Source organism: Balearica regulorum, chromosome 9 (genome assembly GCF_011004875.1).
Source record: "Balearica regulorum gibbericeps isolate bBalReg1 chromosome 9, bBalReg1.pri, whole genome shotgun sequence".
NCBI classification, from domain to species: Eukaryota; Metazoa; Chordata; class Aves; order Gruiformes; family Gruidae; genus Balearica; species Balearica regulorum.
This window is the reverse complement of record NC_046192.1, coordinates 17,206,376-17,227,246: the sequence shown is the minus strand read 5'-3', so window position 1 is coordinate 17,227,246 and position 20,871 is coordinate 17,206,376. Positions and strand designations below refer to the sequence as shown.

The window sequence follows — 20,871 nt, the reverse complement described above, 5'->3', positions numbered from 1 at the left end:
AAGCCTGAGTCTTGCTCTGACCTCACGCCAGAGACCATCTCCACTTGACCCTGGAAAAGACTGCTCAGCCCCTTCCCAGGGCAAGGAAAAAGTCAGGCAAGAACAGACCCCTCACTCCATCATACTTCACTTTTCTTCATTTTATTCTTTTATTTGTACAGCTATATTTTACAGAACGCATTAATGCAGTTTAGACACAGCCCAAACCCTGTCTCCCGAGATTGTTTATAACACAAGCATGTAAAATAAGACCAAAAACAAAACCAAAAACAAAAAAATAAAACGTTTCCCAATAGAGAGTTCCACCAAAACTCCTTTTGCAACATCAGGCTGTACCTTGAAGAAACTGAGCTCAATATAGTCCATACATTGAAAACTTCCATTGAAAAGAAAGGCACCGTGCGAAACCACATTTTACATATATACAGACTGAGAACTAGAACAAAAAAAAAATTACACTTTATTATTATTTTAAATTCCTTCTGCAGCTTTGTTGGTTTAATACACACTTTTTTTGTAAATTGTAAACCTTCACTTGCAAAAAAATACAAATACACTGATGCATTTAGACAAAATATTTTCTTACTTGTACAGATGCAATACTTTAAAATATCTCGTTAAGTGCTCTATCATAATAAAGATTCTCAGAGTGGCTTCTGCCTGCAGAATCCAGCTGAGCCTTTAATGCATTTTATATATTTTTAATATAGCTTTTTTTAAAGGTCTATATATATTTATTTTATATATATATTTATATATTTATATCTATATATATTTACAACTCTGCCATAGATTCCTTCACCTTTGGTTAAAAAAGTTAAAGCCCTCTCTTTAATAGCATACTTTCTCTTTTTAAAAGAACACACATTTTGCATACAAAAGAAAAAATCTGTTCCCATAAATCAACATTACATTCCTCATCTTCAAACGGCAAAGGCTGTGAAGGTTAGACTCCAGAGTTTATCAACACTCCACTGCACAGACATTTAAAATGACTATTTTTATTTTTTATGTTTTATATACAATAAGATCTGAATAATTTTATTTTTCTTTACGTTTCACATAACTGGGAAAAATAAAACCCGTGTATTTGTGATTTTTTTTTTTAAATTTCTAATGTTTTCCACCTATCTGCACTATGGGTTTAGAGGCACTCCATCATGTGATGAATTTTTTTTCTTTTTTTTTTTCTTTTTTTTCTCCTTTTTCTTTTAAAGTGTTGCATATCCTTTGGACAGCTTCTCCCCACCCTCCCCGAGACTCCTCCTGGGAAATCCTCTGCCTTCAGCAGGCCTTGGGGAGCTCCGGAGGCACCTCACTTGCTGAGATGCGGTACTGCACCTTGGTGTTGGTGATGGCCCCGTGCTTCTGCCGGAGGTGAAGCCGCAGCTGGCTTTTGTGGCGGAAATGCAGGTTGCACTTCTCACACTGTGGGGTGAGAGGCAAAAGGCCAAAGGTGTGAAACATGATTGTAGGGGACACGTCCTTCCCTTCAGGGCGGGGGTCCCACATCCGGCTACCCCAGGATGCTGCACCCATTATACCGGTGGTTGGGGAAAGCGAGGACACAATGGGAGCAGCAATGGGGAAGCTGAAGCAGCACCCAGGGGCCCCGAGCTTCTTTGAGCCCCTAAACCTTGCCCCCATATCCTGTTGCTGTGTCCCCACAGCATGGGCACCTCTCCTGGGGTCAGGAACGCCATGCCAGGCTTTCAGCAGCACATTTCGGTTTGTGGGATGCACAAAGGCTGAGTTCCCTTCGGAGATGCAGCACCGGGCTCCTTATCTAGATGCTCAAACCAGCTACAGGCCTATTTTGGGAGCTGCTTTTGACCCCTACCAAACCAGATGGCTCCAGAAAGATGTTTGGAGGATAACTCCTGCTCCGATTCCCTCTCTAGTGGATGAGGGGAGAGCCAGAAAAGTCTTGGCAAAGAGCTGGGAGCCCCCAGGCAGGGCAGGCTGCTCACTCGGTGCGGGTACCACCGGCACAGGGGACCCCAGCCAGGTTGTCTGCTCCTTTCCCCCATCCCTGCACACAGCGGGTGGCTGTAATTTAAGCCACAGCTATTTGGAGAAGTGTGACCTTCTTCCAGATGGAGCGGAAGAAAAGAAGAGCAGCTAAGATGTACCCAGCCTGGGCTGCACGTCAGTGTTTCCAACGCAGCCGCTCATGACAAGATACCACGTCAGCATCAGCTAATGCACGAGAGGGGGACAGGGCACGAGGAACAGAGACATGACCTTGGCGTGGGGTCCCAGGAGGCTGGTGAAGGGCATTGGGGTGCTGCAACCAGCCCATGCGAATGCCCCGGTGTCTTCCCAGCTCCCCAGGTTTGGCAGCATTCTCCCCCAGCCCCCACTGAGAGCCCCATCCCCCCCCCTCCAAAAGAAGCAGGGTCACTCACATGATAGGGTTTCTCTCCCGTGTGGATTCGAAGGTGACTTTTGAGGGTCTGCAGGTGTCGGAAGCGTGTGCCACAGATCTCACAGGGGTATGGCTTCTCCCCGGTGTGAATGAGCACGTGAGCACGGAGGTGGGCCACCTAGAGAGAGCAGGTCTGGGTGAGGGCAGCCCCAGGGATAAGGGCATCCCACCAGGAGCAGGGCTCTGCCCATCTGTCTTTTTTTGGTCTACAGGATTCTAGCTGGGAGTCAGGGCCACGCATGTCTAAGGTTTGGTATCTCCAATCTTTAACAACAAATGGAGAGGAGCTAAAACCAGCAATTAGGCTTCCTGCTAAACCAAACTGGCCCACATGGACCTTAAGGCCCCTGTTTATCCTGCAACACCACGGGAAGAGCTGCCCAAGGCAGCAAGCGTGGCCCATCAGCCTCCTCCCTGCCATGAAGTGTCACTGGTCTGGGGCACGAGGTCCAGTCATGTTCTCCTCCCCAGTGACTGCAAATTCCAGAGGCCACACGCACCTGGACAAATCTGGCCCCACAGGTCTCACACTTGTAGGGTTTCTCTCCGGAGTGGATGCGTGTGTGGGTTTTCAGGTTGGCTGGCCGGTTGAACTGCGCCCCGCAGATGTTGCAGCGGTACGGCTTTTCTCCTGCCAAGCCCAAAAGAAAGGGTGAGGGATTAAGTATAGATGTGCTCAGCCTCCACGTTCCATGGCCTTCCCCAAAGCACGGTCCCTTCAGGTGGCAGGCCCCATGGCATGAAGCACTAGCCCTGACTTCTGTCCCTTTTGGAGATGGCTGTGGACAAGCAGTGTCAGTTAGGACAGCCTGGGGTGTCCCCAGAGCAGGGTGAGCTCAGGAAGTACCTGGGTACCATGGGTACCTTTTCTTTTTCATGTTAGGAGCTGCAGCCTTCAGGGCAAGAGAGAAAGTCGGGCAGATCTGCCAGCGAGGCTTAGCAGCATCACACCTCCTGGTCCTGCGACACTGGCTGGTACCCTGCGTCTCCCTACAGCTGTAGTAAGCCATGCAGGGCCACCTGGCTCCCCTTGGGCTCCTCGTGATCCCCAGCACATCCTGCCTCAGCCGTTCATCACCTCTTTAGAGGAGTGAGAAGAGTGGATAGAGCAGAAAGGCAAAGCACACCCAACGACCCGGCTCCCAAGTCATTATCAGTTGCAATCACTGCTGCCAGCCCCGGCTGACTTTCTCACAGCGATGAGGGGAGCTGCAAAAAGGTTTTAACTAGTTTCTTTAGGATGGTTGAAGATGGGCTTGAAGGGGAGCGGGAAACAGCCATTGTCTATCCCTTCCTGCCTTTTTCTTTTGTTTCGAGCTTTGACTCCATGCGTCCTCGAACCCTGCCCTGACATTCGTCTCATGTCATTCACCTGCGCAGCCCTGGAGCTCAGCTGAGGCTGTGGGAATTTGTGCCTAATGCAGTGCAGCAGCGCTGAGTCGTCAGCCCAGACTTCCCCAGCCAGTAACCTGGCTGTTGAAATGTTAAGCATTAATAAAAGCATGAAAAAAAAAATCCCCAGGTTTGTCAGCAAATGACTAAACCCTTAATATCCCCTTCCTTTCTCAGCTTTCATTGTGTTGATTCACAGAGTCCATCCGTTCACAGATTTTCCCATCAGCAGAGTTTCTGCCAAGCTAGATATGATTTGGATTTCTAGGATGTAGGGGAAAAAAAATCCCAGACTTCTCCTTAAATGTTCTTTTGATTTTTTTTTTTTTCTCTGAAGTCTACCACAAAGTAACCTGGAGGTCATGCATCTGCTCCCAGCCATGCATTTTGCAAGGCGCCTTTAGAAAGGGTGGTGCCCAGTGTTTTACAGCAAAGGACGCTGAGCTCCATCCCTGCTGTGAGGCCAGGTAGCATCTCCCCCATTCCCAGGTTTGGGGCTCTGCCCAAGGGCTCCCTGGCAGTGCCAAGAAAAGCACCTTGCCCTTCCCATCAGGGACAGCTTGTGACACAGAGCCGGTGACACTGTGCTTGGGACAAACCCAGCCATAAGTGCCCGCACGCCCAGCAACCCACAGCCTCCCCAGTCAGTTGTCCCCATGGCCAACACTGTACCTGTGTGGACGGTTTTGTGGCTGGCGAGGTTCCCCTTGTAACGGAAGGAGGCTTGGCAGCGGTCACACTTGTAGGGCTTGTCACTGTGGACTTGCAGAGAGTGTCTCTTGAGAGAGGCTTCTTCAGAGAACCGGCAGTCACACTCGTTGCAGAAGAAGGCCCCGTTCTCTGGGAGGGTAGAGAGGAGAGCAATGAGATGGGCAATGTGCGGGCCAGCTCCTCGATGGGCCACAGGGTGGGTTTGGGATGGTGGAAAGGGGCGGTCAGAGCAAGTGCTGGAACAAGAAGCCAAGTGCAGATGTTCATGGTCAGCGGTGCTCACACCATGCCAGTACCTCCTGACCTTGTGCACACAGCAGCACACGCATGGTTTGAGAGAGCAAAGTCATCACGAGCCATCTCTCCAGTGTGACACAAGCTTCCAAGAAGCCAGCATCTAGCCTGGACATCTTTCAGAGAGGTCCACAAAGGCACCCAGGTTATCAGGCATCCTCCAAAGGATGGATGCTCAACTCTGGAGCAACTCCAAAACCTTTAGAGGTCTTAAACATTTACGTGTACAGATGTCTTCCGTGAGCACGGGAAGACCATCATCATCTGAAGCGCAAGGCAGACTGAAGGTGCCTAACCCCTAAATGCTGTATGTGGCTTTGAGCATCACCACAGCTGGGCTCCCTCTGTGGATCTCTGCCCACACCACAGGTGACAATTCTGCACTGCCCCTCCCTGAGCTACAGGCAGATGGGTGCACAGATATTTGTCTCTGGGCTTGTGGGGTTTTGCAACAAGGTTGCAAGCCTCATTATCTGCATTTCTCCAGATGTGCGCATTGGGCTCCCTGATAATGAAGATACCATGACGGATGCATGAGACACATCATCTTGCCCAATCCCCATTAGGGTCATTACATCTGCCAAGCTTGTTCTCCTGTGGTTCTGGTGGGGTGGGGTGCATTTTGTTTCCTGTCCTTAGCTGCCAAGTTTGCAGCAGGTGACTAACTCCCTGCACAAGGTATCTGGATGGTGCTGGGGAAGGGGAGGAAGGAAGCAATTCCCATGTGTGGCGTCCCTCACATGCATGCACGCGGCTGGTCAGCCAGTTAAGAGGGGACTGTAAAGCACCTTGGGATCCACCAGCATCAGAGACAGGTCCGACTGCCTGTTTGGACACAGGGCACCAGCTGGATGGGTCCCCAGACTGTGCAGCCCCCTTGCCTGCTGGTTGAAAAAGGCGACCAGGGATGCAAGACTCACCGCAGCTGGAGTCAGAGTATTCAGACTGGGTTTCCCCCATCTCCTCTCCAAAGTTTGAGCCAGGGGTATGAAGGCACATCTCAGCATGTTGTGGGGACTGGCAGCCACAGGAGCTGCACTTCGACGAATGCATGTACAGCGGGGACTGCCCTTCACTGCTCCGAGGGGACCCATCCCGGGACCTGTGGAAGGACAGCAACGCATACAGCCATGAGAAGGCTCTTGCTGTGCTTGAACTACTGGGCCCTTGTTTGCACCCTTCCAGACACAAGGGACAGCCATGTTTTATGGGAACACTTTTGTGGTGAGATGCACAGCATGGCCCTGATCAGCAACAGGTCCCTGAGCCTCAATCCTTCAGATGCCCATCACCAAATGACCTCAAAGCTCTCTAGGAACATCCAGGTCCAGAGGATAGCGTACTGCTCCCTGGTAGTTTGGCCATTCCAACGCTTACAGACAACCAAAAGCTTGAAGGTACAGGGAGTCTGGTGGAAACCAGGTTGGGCAAATCCAGGCTCCAGAAAATGTCCAGAGCTGCCGAAGTGAGCCAGGAATTCCTGACCCAATGTTCCCAATTCCATCACCAGGCCAGGCTAGCACCACTAAGGTGGGTACAGCTGGCACCCAGTCGATGTCACTGGCAATGCTCCACCAAATGCAGAGGCTTCCACCTGCTCATGGCTGGACTCCCCAGCCCAATGCTACAGCTGTTTCACACACTTCCAAACCCTCACCAACAGCACAGGGAGTCCTGTCTCTCATGGTGGGGTGGGGGGTGTGTGTGTGGGTGGAAATCTTCTCACCTGTTAACAATATTGTTGAGTCTGCTCGCTTGTGGGATAGTAGAGTCTTCTCCATTCACACTTATCTTGGTGGGGGATTGCACATTGAGATGCTCCGGCTCCATGGACTGCTGGCAAGTGGACATGGGCATGTAGGTGCGAGGAGATAGGGTTCCCATCTCGTTCTGGTCAGTACTGTCTTGCTTTGTGTTCTGATTGAGAGAGTTGAGGATGATGAACTTGTACTTCTTCCAGTTGCAAGCTTTGGGATCTGTGGGGCTCTTAGTGAAGAGGGAGCTGGAGCTCTGACTGATACGGGCATTCTTGCTGCTGCTGGACTCTGTTGGTGAGTTGGGCTGACAGTCTGACTTCTGGGGGCTCTGGGGGCTGATGAGTCCCTTGCGGTCCAGGGGGGTGTTGGTGGGCTCGAAGTGCTGGCTGATCTCATCCTCTGAAGAGGTCCGCTCCTCCTCTTTGGCCACTTTGTCGCAAGAGAAATAGGGATTGCTCCGGACCGAAGGGACAACAGGTTTGGGGCCAGAGGCTACGCTGTAGTGCATGTCGCTCCTGGCTTCTTCAGCAGCACCTTCTTTTGGAGCATAGATGGTAGCGTGGCACATGTTGGCCGAGATGTCGGTAATGGTTCTCATGTACTCGGTGGAGATCGTCCTGGAGCTGTCGCATGGCAGGATCCTTTCCTTGGGGAAGGCACCTGCCCTCGAGAGTTCAGAGAGAGGCATCCTCATCTCCCGCAACTCATCATCCACAAGAAAGCTATTTAGAGGGAGAGGGCTGTATCCATGGTAGGAAATGGGGGATCCAGACAAACTATTGATCAGGCCAGGTGCAAAGGCCCTCCCATTGCAGAGGGACCCATTTTGGAGAGGCATGCCATTCTCTGAGACATCTCTGCTCCGATAAGCCATCACCTCTGGGTGGCTCAGCATCCGTCCGGCCAAAAACTCTTCCCTTGGGGTCTTCACAGCAGGCACCATCTCTGCTTCACTGTAAACAGGTAAAAAGGAGGGAGACCCAGTCATTTTCAGCCTGTAAGGATAAGCTTGCAGATACTTTGTCAGTTCTCCCCCCTCCCACCCAAACACACTGTCCTAGGCTCTTGAAAGTTCACTCATGGCGCTCACCTAGACTTGACAAACCTTCTGCAGGTATCAACCACATGCTCCATCTGCAGGTACAGCGCTGTGGCCATCACGGCCATGATATTGTTCTCCCTCAAATTCAGGCGGGATGTATACATGAAGTCCAAGAGGATGCAAAACCCTTCAGGGTTAATTTCAGGGTCCAGGTTGATGACATTCAAGTTGCACTTGAGCTGGTCAGTGAAGATGCTGTAGAAGAGGCCACTGCAGAGAGGAGACAGGAGAGAAGGCAAGTTTTAATGACAATTCAGAGGAAGAAAGGAGAATTTGTCTGAAATCCCTTAGCACAGAGGGGTTCGTGAATGGGAAGGGAGGAGGAGGCAATTACAGAATTCCCTGAGCTTCCCCCTTATTATCAAGCTTGGTTTCTCAGCTTAGTAAGCGTCTTCTGCACTGCACTTTTCCCAACTGGAACAGCCTGCTTTTAGATCTCACCTGCTGAACAACTCCCCACTGCCTCCATTTAGAAATTCCCCTTTTTTTTGTTGTTGTTGTTATCACCACCCCCTTCCTACTGTGACTCATTTCTTTCAGAAGCCTCTTGGGGCATCCACACTCTTTAACCGGGGGGGGGGGGGGGGGGGGGGGGGGCAGGGAGGAAATGTTGGCAAAATATTTTTCAGATGTCTTAATAGTCAAACCTTGGCTTTTTCAAATCTTTATGCCTTGTCAGCAGGAGACCCTGAAAGACATCTGCTGCAATTCAAGTGGGCAATGATGGGATGTTAATTAGCGTTCACTAGGAAGCAATTCCAGCAATCCTAGGAGCTGGAAAGGGGTTTCAGACCCCAATAGGTTTGAAAAAAACCCAAAACCAAACAAAAAACCAGCAAAGGTGGGTGCAGCCAGCAGCCTGGGAGCCAGGGAGGACTAGGTCTAAAAATAGCAGTGGCAGGGGACACTGCGGTCACAGAGGACTTGCTTATCCCAGAGAGCATCCAGCCCTCCCTCCCCTCTCCTGTCCTGTCCCTTCAGAGCATTTGTGCTTAGCCTTCAGGGATGTGCCTCACGCCTGCTGTGCTCCTGTTTGTCTCCATGGGCTGTGTCTGGGCAGACGTGGGCACGCGAGGAGGAGGGAGGCGTGGGCACTGCACTGGAGGTGAAAGGTCTCAGCTCTAATCCCATTGCAGGTACAAATTTCTTGGCAGCTCCTTTCAATTCTGCTTCTCTGCCTCTGTTCCCCTGTCTGTAAACCCCACAAGCCTCCCCAGGGCTGCAGCAGTATTGCTGGTGGCCAAAGGAGCAGGGATGGGAGGCAGGGAGGGGACCCTGCTCTCACCTGCAGGCCATCAGGACTGTTTTGTGGGCTCTGAACTGCTCCCGGTTCACAATGATGACCACATCAGTCAGAATATCCCGGCTTCTAAGGCGGTTGAGATTGAGGAGGACATCGCTTGCGTGGCGGGTGAACTGGATGCAGCTGTCTGCCGGTGAGGCCATCTCGAGTCTGCTTGAAACAGAAGCAGGAGGAGGATGGGAATAGAGAAGCAGCCAGGCAATTGTCCTAAACCCAGCAAAGAGGCAGCTGCTGCTCTGGGATGTGCTCTAATGGCCAACTGCTGCTGGTAGGGACAGCACCAGCTCCTTGGTCCCAAGGCAAACAGCCCTGCACCACTCCAAGCTCCTGCCAGGCTGCCCAGTGAGGTCTCTTGGCCGACAGCGAGACCTAGCACGTCTCAGTCCCACCCAGCAAGCTGGCAGGCGAAGGCAACCAGACCCTCCTGAGGATTAGCTAACCGGCTCCTCTCCCTGCCTCACCCATGGCAGCTCCACCCCAGCCCACTCCTCCCACCACCGCTACTCCTCAGGTTCATCTCCATGAAGCTCCCAACACAGCTTCCCAGCCTTCAGATCTTCCTCAGGAGCCAGCCCCCTCACCTGTCTGCTGGCTGGCTGCAAGTCCAGCCTTGGGAATCAAAACAAGTCTTAAAGGTCCCAAGTGAAGCTGAAGGATTTCAACATCTGGAAAATCCAGCCCACAGCGAAGCACCAACCCTCACCCACGAGCAAACTACTTTCCTGCTCCCAGGTGGTGGCCACTCTGGAGAAGACCTGTCCACATTTTCCCGGTGGTGGCAGTGAGGAGCAGAACTCATCTAACCTGCTGGGCTGCTACCCACACTGCAGCCCAGTCTCTCCCAGTGAGCAAGGATCGGGTTAGTCGAGGAACATGAAGCCTTCCCCCAACACAACAGCCGTTGACCATTCTCAGAGCTGTCCTCCCAACCAGCACCCAGAAGAGCCCACATTTCCCTATATCTGACGTTTGGGTTGGAACATGCATCTTCAGCATCAAATTCCTCCATGATCAACCTCCTCCCACAACCTGAACTCCTCCTCCTTCCCCAGCGGCATATCAACGTACAGTATTTTCTACAGAGCAGCTGCTCTCCTGAAAACAAATTCCAGCTGGGTCTAATGAAACATTTCATTCAACATGGTAAAGGGAAGGCGAGGAGAGGGTTAGGAGGGGAAGCACAAAATTTAAATTTACATACCCAATGCCTCAATTCACAGTCCAAAAGTTTCTTTCAAACCTACAAATAAAGCACAAGAAAACAAACGCCACATTAGCTGGTAATTACGAATTGGCCATGGCAGGACACAAGCCTGCTGTTTCGCTCAAGTATCAGTTGGATAAAAGCTAGAGATAACAAACCTTGTACTCTCCAGTAAGGTTAACATTTGTTTCTTCCGGTACAGTACGTTCTTATCACAACCACAGGCTTTGAGAATCCAATCATAGCTTCTTCCACACCCTCTAGCCTAAACCATGGGCGTATGCCAAGGAGATTTTCATTTCCATGACTCAGGAACTTAAAGGCAGGTGGGGAAGGGAAGTCAAGCGAGAATTTTCTCACCACTTCTTTTGGAGATAACTCTTCCCCTGCCAAGATTGAACTCGCGGCCAGTGCCACATCCAAGACCAATGCCATATTCCCAGCACCTTGTTAACAAGTATGACTTACACACAAATGTCAGAAAACCTGGAAAGAGCCTGAATCCAGCCCTTCGAAACAGCTACTGCCCTTCTCAGAATACCCGCATGCTCCAGCCACTGGTGAAAACGCCCTGGGACGGGACTGCTGAACAGACTTGGGAGGATGTGGGCGTCAAGTACCAAAGTGACTTGGCCAGGATCACAGAGGAAGCCAGTGGCGGAGACGGATGAGGACCCGGAACAAATGCCTTCCTCTGGCTGCTGGACAAGCCTTCCCCTAAACCATAAGCTTTGTCTCCAGCTGCTGGCTTCATGGGCTGCGTGGCTGGGGCAGTATGGCAAGGAAACTCGGGAGTTAACTGCCTTCCAGAACCGACCCCCCAAAACCGGACAGAGGCAGTAAGACTGCCCGCACTTGCAGAGAGCCCATCCAGCCCTCTGAGCACAAGCGCCCCCTTCCCTCTCCCTTGCGGGAGATGTGCACATCTGGTGCCCAAGTTCCTCTCGTGTCCCTAGAGACAGCAGGGTGGGATGAAGAAGTGAGATTTAAGGCAAAGCATCACATTCAAAACCCAGAGGGGTGTCTTACAGCCATCAAATACAAATCTTCAGAGCTGCTCTGAGCCTGGCTAGCTTAAAACTGTATGCACACACAAAAAGTGACTCATTTCCCAAACACTGCAGACTCTGACCTTTCTGTACATGCTCGCTGCCAGCCGCTAACTACCATCAATTGCAAGCCAAGGGACTCGCGGCGCTCTGCTAGGAGCCCAGCATGCATCTGTGTGTCCATATGCATTTGGGGCAGCCGGCTGGCATCCCAACCTCATCCGCGCCGGCAGACGCACTCTGCCAGGCTCCCGGGGACTCACCCCGGCATCACAGACATGGGGAGGTGACCCACGCAAAAACCAACAAAGTCACAAACTGCGAGATGAACTCTGCGCCCGTGAGCATCACGTGAGAAGCTGCTGCTGTTGCCAAATTCACTTACCCACAGCGAGGCCGCAAGCGCTGCCCAGCCAGGGAGACACCCAGCTCCTCTCCCAGAGCCGGACCCCAGCACAGCTCCGTCCTCACCCTCCCAAATTATCCCTCCCCAGCACAGTGCTGCTGCAACACCCACAGCCCCGGGAGCCAGGCAGGTGCATCCCAAGCAGCTCCCGGCTGCAGGATGTGGGCACGCAGAAGGGAAAGGGACCTTCCTTCCCCTCGCTATGCCGAGCCGGGTTAACCCTGCCTCTCCCGGCCTCTGCACAGCACCACCTCTGCACCTCAGCATAGGAGGATGCTCCGACCAGGGACCAGAGAAGGGGACAGCATCAGAGACCAGTGATGGAGAGAAGACCACCACAGCCGAGCATGGCCTTCTCCATTCCCCCTGCTCAAAGCCCATGAGGCTCTCCCAGGCTCAAATGGGGCCAGCACATCAGCACCCCCACCTCCCCCCCCCCCCGCCCCGGTTTTGCTGCCCGGTACCTTGCAGGTGTGGGCTCTCCAGCAGCGCTCAGGGCTGCACATCAGGGCTCGCTGTGCCCAGAGAGGAACGTCTGGGCCAGGCACGAGGCCCATTTCGGGGGTGGCCGCATGGGACTGTCACTGCTGCTGCCTTCCAGGAAGGCAATGGGTCTGCCCCAGCAGTTCAGGGAACGGCCCTTCCCTGCCGGCACCTCCCCAAGAAAACCCATTCCTGGAAGGGAGCCCAGGTCTGGCTCTGCCCTCCCTGCTGCAGGCTCGGCAAGCATGGGGAGGGTGCACCTGCATGTAAGGGAACCCCTCTCCGCTCCACCCATGCAAAGAAGAGACCCTCACAGGTCCCACACCCCAGGGCAGAGGGGAGAACCAGGGCCTTCCCCATCCCACCAAATCCATCTTTCTGCCATGCAAGGGGAAATCCCTCCATCCATCCGCTCTCCCATTTATAGAGAATCCCTTTTCATCCATCTTTCTCCCACCCTGTGCACAGGGGAGACTCCTTCCTCCCCTGCTTCTCTTTGCTTGGGGGATGCCATCTCATCTTTGCCCCTCTTCCACCCCAAATACCTATTGTAGGGGAGGACACCAATCACACACCACCCCCCCCCCCCCCCCCCCCCCCCCCCCCGCCCGCCAGCCCCAGTCTCCTACCCCTCCAGAGCCTGCAGTGCCGACTCCCTCTCATCACCCTGGAGGGGTGGCTGGGTGAAGTCTCCCTTCCCCACAGCCTCATCCCACACAGTGCTCCGAAACTGCCCGCCCAGGGGAAGCTCCATCCTGCCCCCCCTTCCTCCCCAGTCCCGGCCCCAGGGGAACACCCCTCTGCCTGCCAGGGCACACCGCCAGCTGCCCCCCCCCCCCCCAAGGGATGCCTGGTTTCTCCTGAACAAAGACCAGAGGGACAATCAAGCAAATGGGGCAACCAAGGAAATGGGGTGGTGTGGGAGCCCCTCCCGGGCACAGTCTTGGGTGCTACAAGCCATGGTGAAGAGGATGCTCTTGGCTGGGGGTGTGCAAGCGCCCAGCTCAGCTTCCCTGATGTCATGCAGTCAAGGGACACTAAGCGTCCTTTAGCTGTCACAGCAGAGTTTTATTAATTTAGTAGCTTCTGGTTGGCGTCTAGGCCAAAACGTGGCTGGGTTAATAATAACCCAAGAAGAGACCGAGAGGAGTCCTAGCACACAGTGTCAGCACAGATCAAAAGCTGCATCACTAGTGCAAGCCCTGTCGTTTTTTCCATTGTACCGTCCGTGAGCGGATTGCACTCACTCTATCGAGCGGTCTCTGCTAACTTTCAATCCGATCCAATTTCCTGCCAGCAAACAAATGTTTCTAGGAAATGCAATACATTATCTGGACGGGTTTATTATCAGCATTTGGAACCAGGAAAACTGCATATTTTCTCAAGCGCTGCAGGGAACTTTATAGTTTGTACTTCAAAAGAGGGTTTAAAAGGATTGCCCTTGAAAGCTGGCCCGGCTCAAGTCTCCACATTGTTTTGGTCTTTGCAGAAGAAAATGCAGAGGAAGGGGAAGCACGCTAAAACTGTCTCCAATGTTTTCCACTAAAGAGGACTCCCCTGCCCTCTATGGAGCCAAGCTCGGACTGCGAGGCAGAGGCAGCGTGTGCCCTTGGGGAGCGAGGAGTCAAGCCTTCTTCAGCATTTCAGACGACCCCAAGCAATTTGGCACATTAATTTTTCAAAGCAAGGCAGGAACTGTGTCCCAGCTGAAGTCAAGGGAGCTACTCCAGAGAGCAAGGGACCAACACCGAGCCTTGCGCTGAGGTGCTGACCCGACAGCAGGGTGCAGTCGGAGCTGGGCATTCCCAGCAGTTGAGCTGGGTCCCTGGCCTGGCTGGGCTCATTGGAGGTGTCCCGTCATACCCACCCTGCACCGGGTCAGTAAATCATCAGCTGGCACCGATCCGACCCTCCCTGTCTCCATCCTCCTGAGGCAGAGGGTGGCACAGCTCATTTTGGCAACAAGGAACTGCTTTGGCATCCTGCCTGGATGGGGTGAAACATGGATGAAAGCTTGGTGTTCCATGGCCAGGGGAGAGACCACCCCCTCACCACTGTGTTTATTTGACCGGAGTTAAGGAGACTGTTTCACAGGGTGCCCAGTCCTACAGGACACGTTCTTCAGGACCCACTGTCCTGCAGTGCTTGTCCCAAGCAATTCCTTCCATAAGCAGGGATCTCAAATTCCTCATGGGTACCTGGCATGCAGCCCAAAGGCAGCACGCTGACCAGGAGAAAGAGGGGGAGGAAAACAATGTTGCCCCAAAATTTTTCCCCCTCTCCCCCAACACCCTTAGCTCTCCCTGTGGTTTAGATGTAAAGCTCCACTGAGATTGCTGGGATTTTAAAGTAGTCCTAAAAAACCACATGCTTGCTCTTATTTAGGGGCGTGCGTCTTTTTGGCTGCTAGCATCCTGCAGCAATGGGAACACACAAGATCTAGCGTGGATTTAAAAAAAACAAAACCAAAACAAAAACAACAAACAAATGCAGGGAAGATGGGAGGACTACATTTGCAGTCTAAATTTGCAGTCTGAAGGAGTTTACTGGTCAGATGCTGACTTTTGGACACTCATCTAACCAAACTGCAAACTGTGAACTCCTGAGGTTTGCCAATGCCTGCTGTAAACATGGAAACCAAGTGTCACTTTTTGCCAAACAGAAGAATGGTTTAAAAATAGATCTAAAAAGAATACAGGCACTCGGCATACAGGGCTCCCGTTTATAGACTCCCATGCTACTATAAAATGGAACAAGAGGTTATGAGCACGCAGGCAACTTTTCACCAAATTTAGATTTTACAAACTTCTCAGGAACCTGAAAGCAACATTTCAGGCTACGACTGAACCAGTAAAAGCTCTTTGTGTGGAGTTTGCTGCCCAAACATTACAGCACATGGACTAAAACAGGCGTGAAATGGTTCTTCAACTTCAGTGCCGTAAATATGTGAAGGTACATAAGCTGCACACTGAGAAATGCACCTACTAATTAGGGCTTCATTTTACTCACCTATAGACTATGTAACAAGATTTTCTTTTTAATAGAGTATTCACATAAAATGAGAGGACACCTACCCCTGCTGCTACAATACAGGATTGCCTAAGTTTTACTGTATTTGTAATGGGTTTTTGAGGACAATATTATTGTTCACAAAAAAAAAAAAAACCACCCCAAACCAAAACCACCCCACCCAAACAAAAACAAACAAAACCCCCACCAAAATAAAAACCCAAAAAACCAACAAACAACCCAAACCAAACACCATTCCTACAAATTAGTATTAGGCTGCTGCCATCAGAGGCTGAAAGCTTCCTTCCCTGCACCCCCCCCAAAAAAAAAGAAAAAAAAAAAAAGCACAGAAAAAAAGCATAGCTTTACAATACATCCTAAATTAGGCAGAAATTCAAGGGCAGATTAACACCACAACTCGGAAAGATTTTCACATGTGATTTCATGACCAGACCTGGAGAGAACTCCATATGGAAATGTCAGTGACTTTAATAAGCGCTCAGTTGTTTCCAATTAGGGTCCTTAAGTAAGTTCAGTGGCATCCAGAGTTTCCTCTGCCACCTTCCTCCTAGTTGGCAAGCGTGTTTTTTTTTTTTCTTTTCTTTTTTTAACGAGCGTTAATAAACATGTTCCCACTCTCCCGAGTCTCCCGGCTCCGGCACACGACACTAGATGGCACCAGTTCGCTTTGCTGCGGGAGCAATTTTTCCCCTTGGAAAATAACACCCCAACCAAACCTGGAAAACATATAATTTTGTCGATGTAATTCTGTTTCTCTTAAAACGCGTCTGAGCAACATTATTTTTATGAGCTTTTCCAGCCTTGTTTTGAAAAACTTAATGTTTCTGCTAGGTTTATTTTTGTCTCATCAGACAGCAGGCTGAAGTCCTCCCAGTGCTGCAAACAGGGATGTCTAAAAAGTATCATAAAGACTTTTGACTGATTTCTTTCTCTTTTTTTTTTTTTTGGGGGGGGGGGTGGGGGGTGGGGGGTGGGATTTGTAAGAATCACTTCTCATTCCGACTTCTTCCTTTGCAACAATAACTAACCAGTTAGCTTCCACTTCCTCTCCCAATATTGACTCAGACAGTCAGAACTGAGGGGGATTGGAAATTGGAATTGAAATGCATCCCAAGAGATCTTTGATCTGTTTTGCCAGTCAAAATTGAACGCTCGGAGATGAAGTCTTTTCTTACTGGAACAATGTAATAATCCATTCTTCTGGAAAATTGCTAGACACCCTTCGAATATTTTAATGGCTTGATGATTTGTTTCACGGGGCAAAATTTGCCATCTGTAATGTAAGTTTTTAAATCTGTGACCCTATCATTAGAAGAAAATAACAGAACCTCAGGTTCTGCCTCTCCGTGTATATATAAAGAGAGGCTTCCCCTAAAATATTTTTAAAACATTTTTTGAACTGTAACTCCCACAAGGACTGCAGGAAAAAGCCTGTATTTGCTTTTAAAGTCCTTATCCTTTAAACCTTTGAAACAATAGGGCAAATAATAATTTTTAAAGCATTTAAAACGTCAGGAGAGGAACCAGTAAGCATCCCCGGACTGAATGAGGGCCTGATCCCATACCCAGCCCTGCTGACACTTCCACTGGCACAGGTACGAATTTGGCCCCAGACAGAGATGTCGGACCAACACAGCGCTTCTTGCTGAGCCTCATCCGTCTGGCCCCAGCCTCCCTTTGCACCGATTCTGCGCCTACTGAAGTCAGTGGAAAAAACTAACCCTGGCCGGGTTTGTTTTTGTTGTTTTTGACTCATGATTTCAAGCCTAGATTTGCCTCTTCCCTGGAAATGCAACAGGGGGGTCAAAGGCAGCTTTTTAGGCACATCTGAGAGGCCGCCGCAGATTTTTCTAAACAAACGCCTTGCTTTCTGTTTCCCTCCTTCCCAAGAGGCGATTTCATAACATTTCATACTGTGACTTTGCAAACTAAAGGCGCGGGGGGGTGATGGAGGGGGGGGCAGGATGGCGCGGCGGAGGGCCGGGGGGGTGGGGTGGGGGGCGGCCGGGAGAGGTCGCTGCCGCCCGACCACGAAAGTTTTCATAACAAAAGTTGAGCTTTTTCGGTTTTGTTTTGCCTTTTTTTTTTGGGGGGGTGTGTGTGTGTGTGTGTGTGTGTGTGTGTGTGTATAAATAAATAAATAAATACATGTACACACGCAAAACCACCCAACCTAACAACAAAAAAAAAAGCCTTCTCCCTTCCCCCCTTCCCCCACTGGCTTCTGGTTTTTCTGGGGAGCCGGAGGGACGCTGGGGGGGGGCGCAGCGGCGCGGGCCGGCGCGGTGCGCGGGGGTTACGCGGCTCTCCGCGGCCGGCCGCGCCGCTCGCTCCAGGAATAGCGTGTGGCCAGGGGCCAGCCCCGCGGCTGCCGGCGGCAGATTTACGAGCGCCTGTCGCCGCGCCAAGTCCGTCGCGGTAGTAAACACAGGGGAAGGGCTGCGATGGGGGCACCGGGGGGCTCACCCCACACAGTACTCGGGACCCCCATCCCTCCCACGGCTGCACCCCACTTCCCCCGCCGGCCGCCTTCCACCCGGCGGAGGACCCACTCTTCTCCCCGTGGAGGTTGTTATTATTATTTTGAGCCCTGCGCGTAATATTCAGAGTTGCTCCACACACTCCCCCCCCGCGCTTCCCGAGCTTTGCATCGCGTTTTATTTTCCAGCCGGCAGCAACCCGTCGCGGCCGCCCCGGCACACACCGTCGAGGCGAGCGCGGTTTCCCCGCCGCCCCGGGCCGCCGCTCCGCGGTGCTCCGGGGCCGGCAACCGGCGGCAGCCGAGCCTCCCCGCGGGCTCCCCCCTTCCCCGGGCAGAGAAATGCCGCAAGTCTTCTCCATCACCGCCCGCTCTTAGCCCGGGGCTTGACAGATCACGGCGCAGCCCCGCCACAGGTTGCAAAACGCACCAGCCGTTTCGCAGTTACATCGGGGACAGAATAACAATAATAATGATGTATTAATATAATAATATAAAACGGGGGGGGGGGGGAAGGAAAATGATGCGGAAAGGCCGGAGCGGCGGTGCCCGGTGCCGCCGAGCCCCCGCGCTGCCGCCAGCCCCGTTCCGCGGCGGCTTTGTGCGGCGGCGAAACGACAACAGCGACACAACACGCACACCAAAAAAAAAAAAAAAAATTAAAAAAAAAAAAAGAAGAAGGAAAAAAAAAAAAAAAAAGCGGCAAAAGAGAAATAACACAGCCCGACCGAGGGATCCAGCCATTGGGAGCCGACCCCGAGTCACGCAAAACGCCACAAGCTCGGCGACCGGCAGCAGCGCTCGCCGCCGTCCTGCGCCCGCGGGGCGGCTGCAGGTGCAGAGAGGAGCCGCCGCCGCCGCCGTCCTCCCCGTCCCCACCCGGCCGTCACGCGTGCGGGAAAGCCAATAATCCCAGATAACCGATAATCCCCAGGAGATGACGGCGAGACCCCCTCACCCCCCTTATAGACGCTCCCCGGCGTTAAGACGTGCAGGCACCCCTATTTTTCTCGCCTGACAGCGGGCAAGGAAAGAGGAGGAGGATGGGGGGGGGGGGGGAATTAAATAAATAAAGCAGAAAAAAAAAATTTAATTGAAATTTAGGAGGTAGTAAAAAAAATTAAAGGGCTGTCGGGGCACCTGCCGCGGGAAAGGGGGGGAAGGAAAGAGGGGGGAAAAAAAAAAAAAGGGTAGAAATATATAGAGGCGGCTCCGCGCCAGGCGTCGGAACGGGGCAGGGAGGGAAAGAGGAGGGAAAAAAAAAAATGGAGAGAAAAAAAAAAAAAAAAAAAGAGCGAGCGAGCGAGAGAGAATTAAAGGGTAAAATCGGCCGCGGCAATAGAAGCAGCAATCACCTGGTCTCCGGGCTTTCCTAGAAACTCCTTGCATCACCACTTCTAAGAACCCCAGTTCTAAGAATCAACAGAGCCCAATTCTCGGAATTTGAGCTGCAGACTCTACCATTGCGCTAAGCACGGGGAGGGCCGAGGACCTCCCCCCGCCGCTCCGGTGCCGCCGCCACCGCCCTCCGGGGCCGCGGGACCCCCCCGCGCCGCCCCCTTTGGGGGCGGCGCGGGGGGGTCCCGCGGTCCCGGAGGGCGGCGGCGGCGGCGGGGGTCCCATCGTGTCACCCTCCCTTCTTCACACACCACCACCCCCCCCCCCCGTCGTCGTCGTTCGCAGTGGTCGCGCCCGGGCGGCGGGTCACGTGGCGGCGGGTGCTGTGTGTGACGTGGGGGCGCGGCGGGGTGGCGGCGCGCGGCCGCGGAGCAGGAGCAGCAGCGACGGCGGAGGAGAACGGGGGGTCCCGGGTGCAACGCCGGGCGGTGCAAATACACATCCCACCCACCCCCCCCTACTACCACCACCACCACCACCACCACCACCACCCACCCCCCCATCCCTCTCCGAAAGAGAGAGAAAAGGAAGAGATCTGAACACCCCCCCACCAAAAAAAAAAAATAATACGCCTTTTAATTTTTTTTTTTAATTATTTATTTTTATATTTAATTTTGGGGGGGGGTCACTTTCGCGTTTAAAAAGCAATCCTCCCCCCTAAAAAAAAAAACCAAACAACCCAGCGAGCAAAGCCAGGATCCTGCTGCATTGCACTGGATTTTTACTTTTTTTTTTTTTTTAAATTATTTTTCCCTCGATCAGCTTTTTTTTAATAATTTTTGCAAACAGCCACGCTCGGCTCACGGCCTCCGACAGGATTTACTCTTGGGGAAAGAAGCTCTTTCTGTAAAGACACCCTCCCAGTGCGCTCCCCTTCCCTTTTTCCTTTTTTTTTTTTTTTACTTTAATTTTTTTCTTTTTTTCATTTCTTTGCCGGGATTCTCCAGACCTAAAAAAAAAAAAAAAAAAGAAAAAGATGATTTCTTTTTTTTTTTTTTTTTTCTTTTTTTGATTCGTTTTCTCTTTTCCTTTTCAGGACTCTGGAGTGGTGGGTTATTTCTTTGTAGCTGTTGTTATTGTTGCAAAATAATCTGTAAGTTTGTAAATATTCTGCTTGTACCGAAATGTCGGACTGTGCTGGGGATGCAAAACTGCTTTTCTGGAAGGGGTTTTATTTCGGCACTTTTTATCTGTTGTGGGGCAAAGGCCTTTGCTGGGAGGTGGGGGGTGGCGGGGGGGGGTAAATAATGCAAAGCCTTTGCCATCCGTATCTCGGACGGGTTTTGCGGGGGGGGGGGGGGGGTGTGTGCAGAGGGAGGGGGCCCGTCACCCCGCTGTTCTCCCGGTCCTCTATGGAAATGTATTGCCCTGTATGTAAATCCGTCGAGATTTCTGCCTCTCTATCCCCCAGCCTTGCGTATTTATTTCGAGCGGGCCTGCTGCGAGGGTTTGTCTTGGGGAGGGTGGATCAGCAGATTGCAAGTCTCATTTTTCTTTCCCCGTCGGTTTTTTGGGCTGTGAGGTGCCGCAGCCGCTCGGTGTGGTGGGGAGCAGGATGAGGGCGCGCTCCGGGCTGTGATGGCATTCCTGGGCCGTTGCAATTAATAGAAATTTGTTTACGAGAATAACCACCGCAGGTCATGGTGCCCTCGGTCCACTAATGCAATTGCTCAGAGCTACCGATTCAGCCACCGCTGAGCCCCACGGAGCGGCCACCTTGGACGCAAAGTCCCTAGGTGCTGCTTTTATTTTGATTTCTCAGCTGAGCTCTTGAACTGAAATGCTTTAAAGCAAGGAGGGGAAAAAAAAAAATTAGGAAGAAAGCCCTTCTGCTA

At 52.0% G+C, this 20,871-nt stretch overlaps 1 protein-coding gene across 2 annotated transcripts; it reads right to left on the bottom strand.

Moving 5' to 3' along the window:
- Positions 1 to 998: 998 nt before the first annotated feature.
- Positions 999 to 19,127, bottom strand: BCL6 (BCL6 transcription repressor). 2 transcript variants are annotated; one of them, XM_075761255.1, is made up of 10 exons: positions 18,994 to 19,127; positions 10,189 to 10,227; positions 8,970 to 9,137; positions 7,673 to 7,894; positions 6,552 to 7,535; positions 5,746 to 5,927; positions 4,493 to 4,660; positions 2,929 to 3,059; positions 2,409 to 2,546; positions 999 to 1,428 (listed from the first exon to the last, which is right to left on the bottom strand). In XM_075761255.1, the coding sequence occupies exons 3-10, from the start codon at positions 9,128 to 9,130 to the stop codon at positions 1,285 to 1,287; spliced, it is 2,130 nt and encodes a 709-aa protein (XP_075617370.1). In that variant the 5' UTR covers positions 9,131 to 9,137; positions 10,189 to 10,227; positions 18,994 to 19,127; the 3' UTR covers positions 999 to 1,284. The 2 variants fall into 2 exon arrangements, with proteins under 2 accessions (XP_075617370.1, XP_075617371.1); XM_075761256.1 differs by lacking the exon at positions 18,994 to 19,127 and adding an exon at positions 10,350 to 10,371.
- Between the last annotated feature and the right edge of the window lie 1,744 nt (positions 19,128 to 20,871).

Bases quoted from the DNA above. Each gene is read 5' to 3' on its own strand.
- BCL6 (XM_075761255.1), bottom strand. From the start codon at position 9,130: ATGGCCTCACCGGCAGACAGCTGCATCCAGTTCACCCGCCACGCAAGC. The intron at 7,895-8,969 runs GTGAGAGCAGGG...TCCTCTCTGCAG, and splicing joins ACAGTCCTGATGGCCTGCAG to TGGCCTCTTCTACAGCATCT. The intron at 5,928-6,551 runs GTGAGAAGATTT...GTCCTTCCACAG, and splicing joins CTCAACAATATTGTTAACAG to GTCCCGGGATGGGTCCCCTC.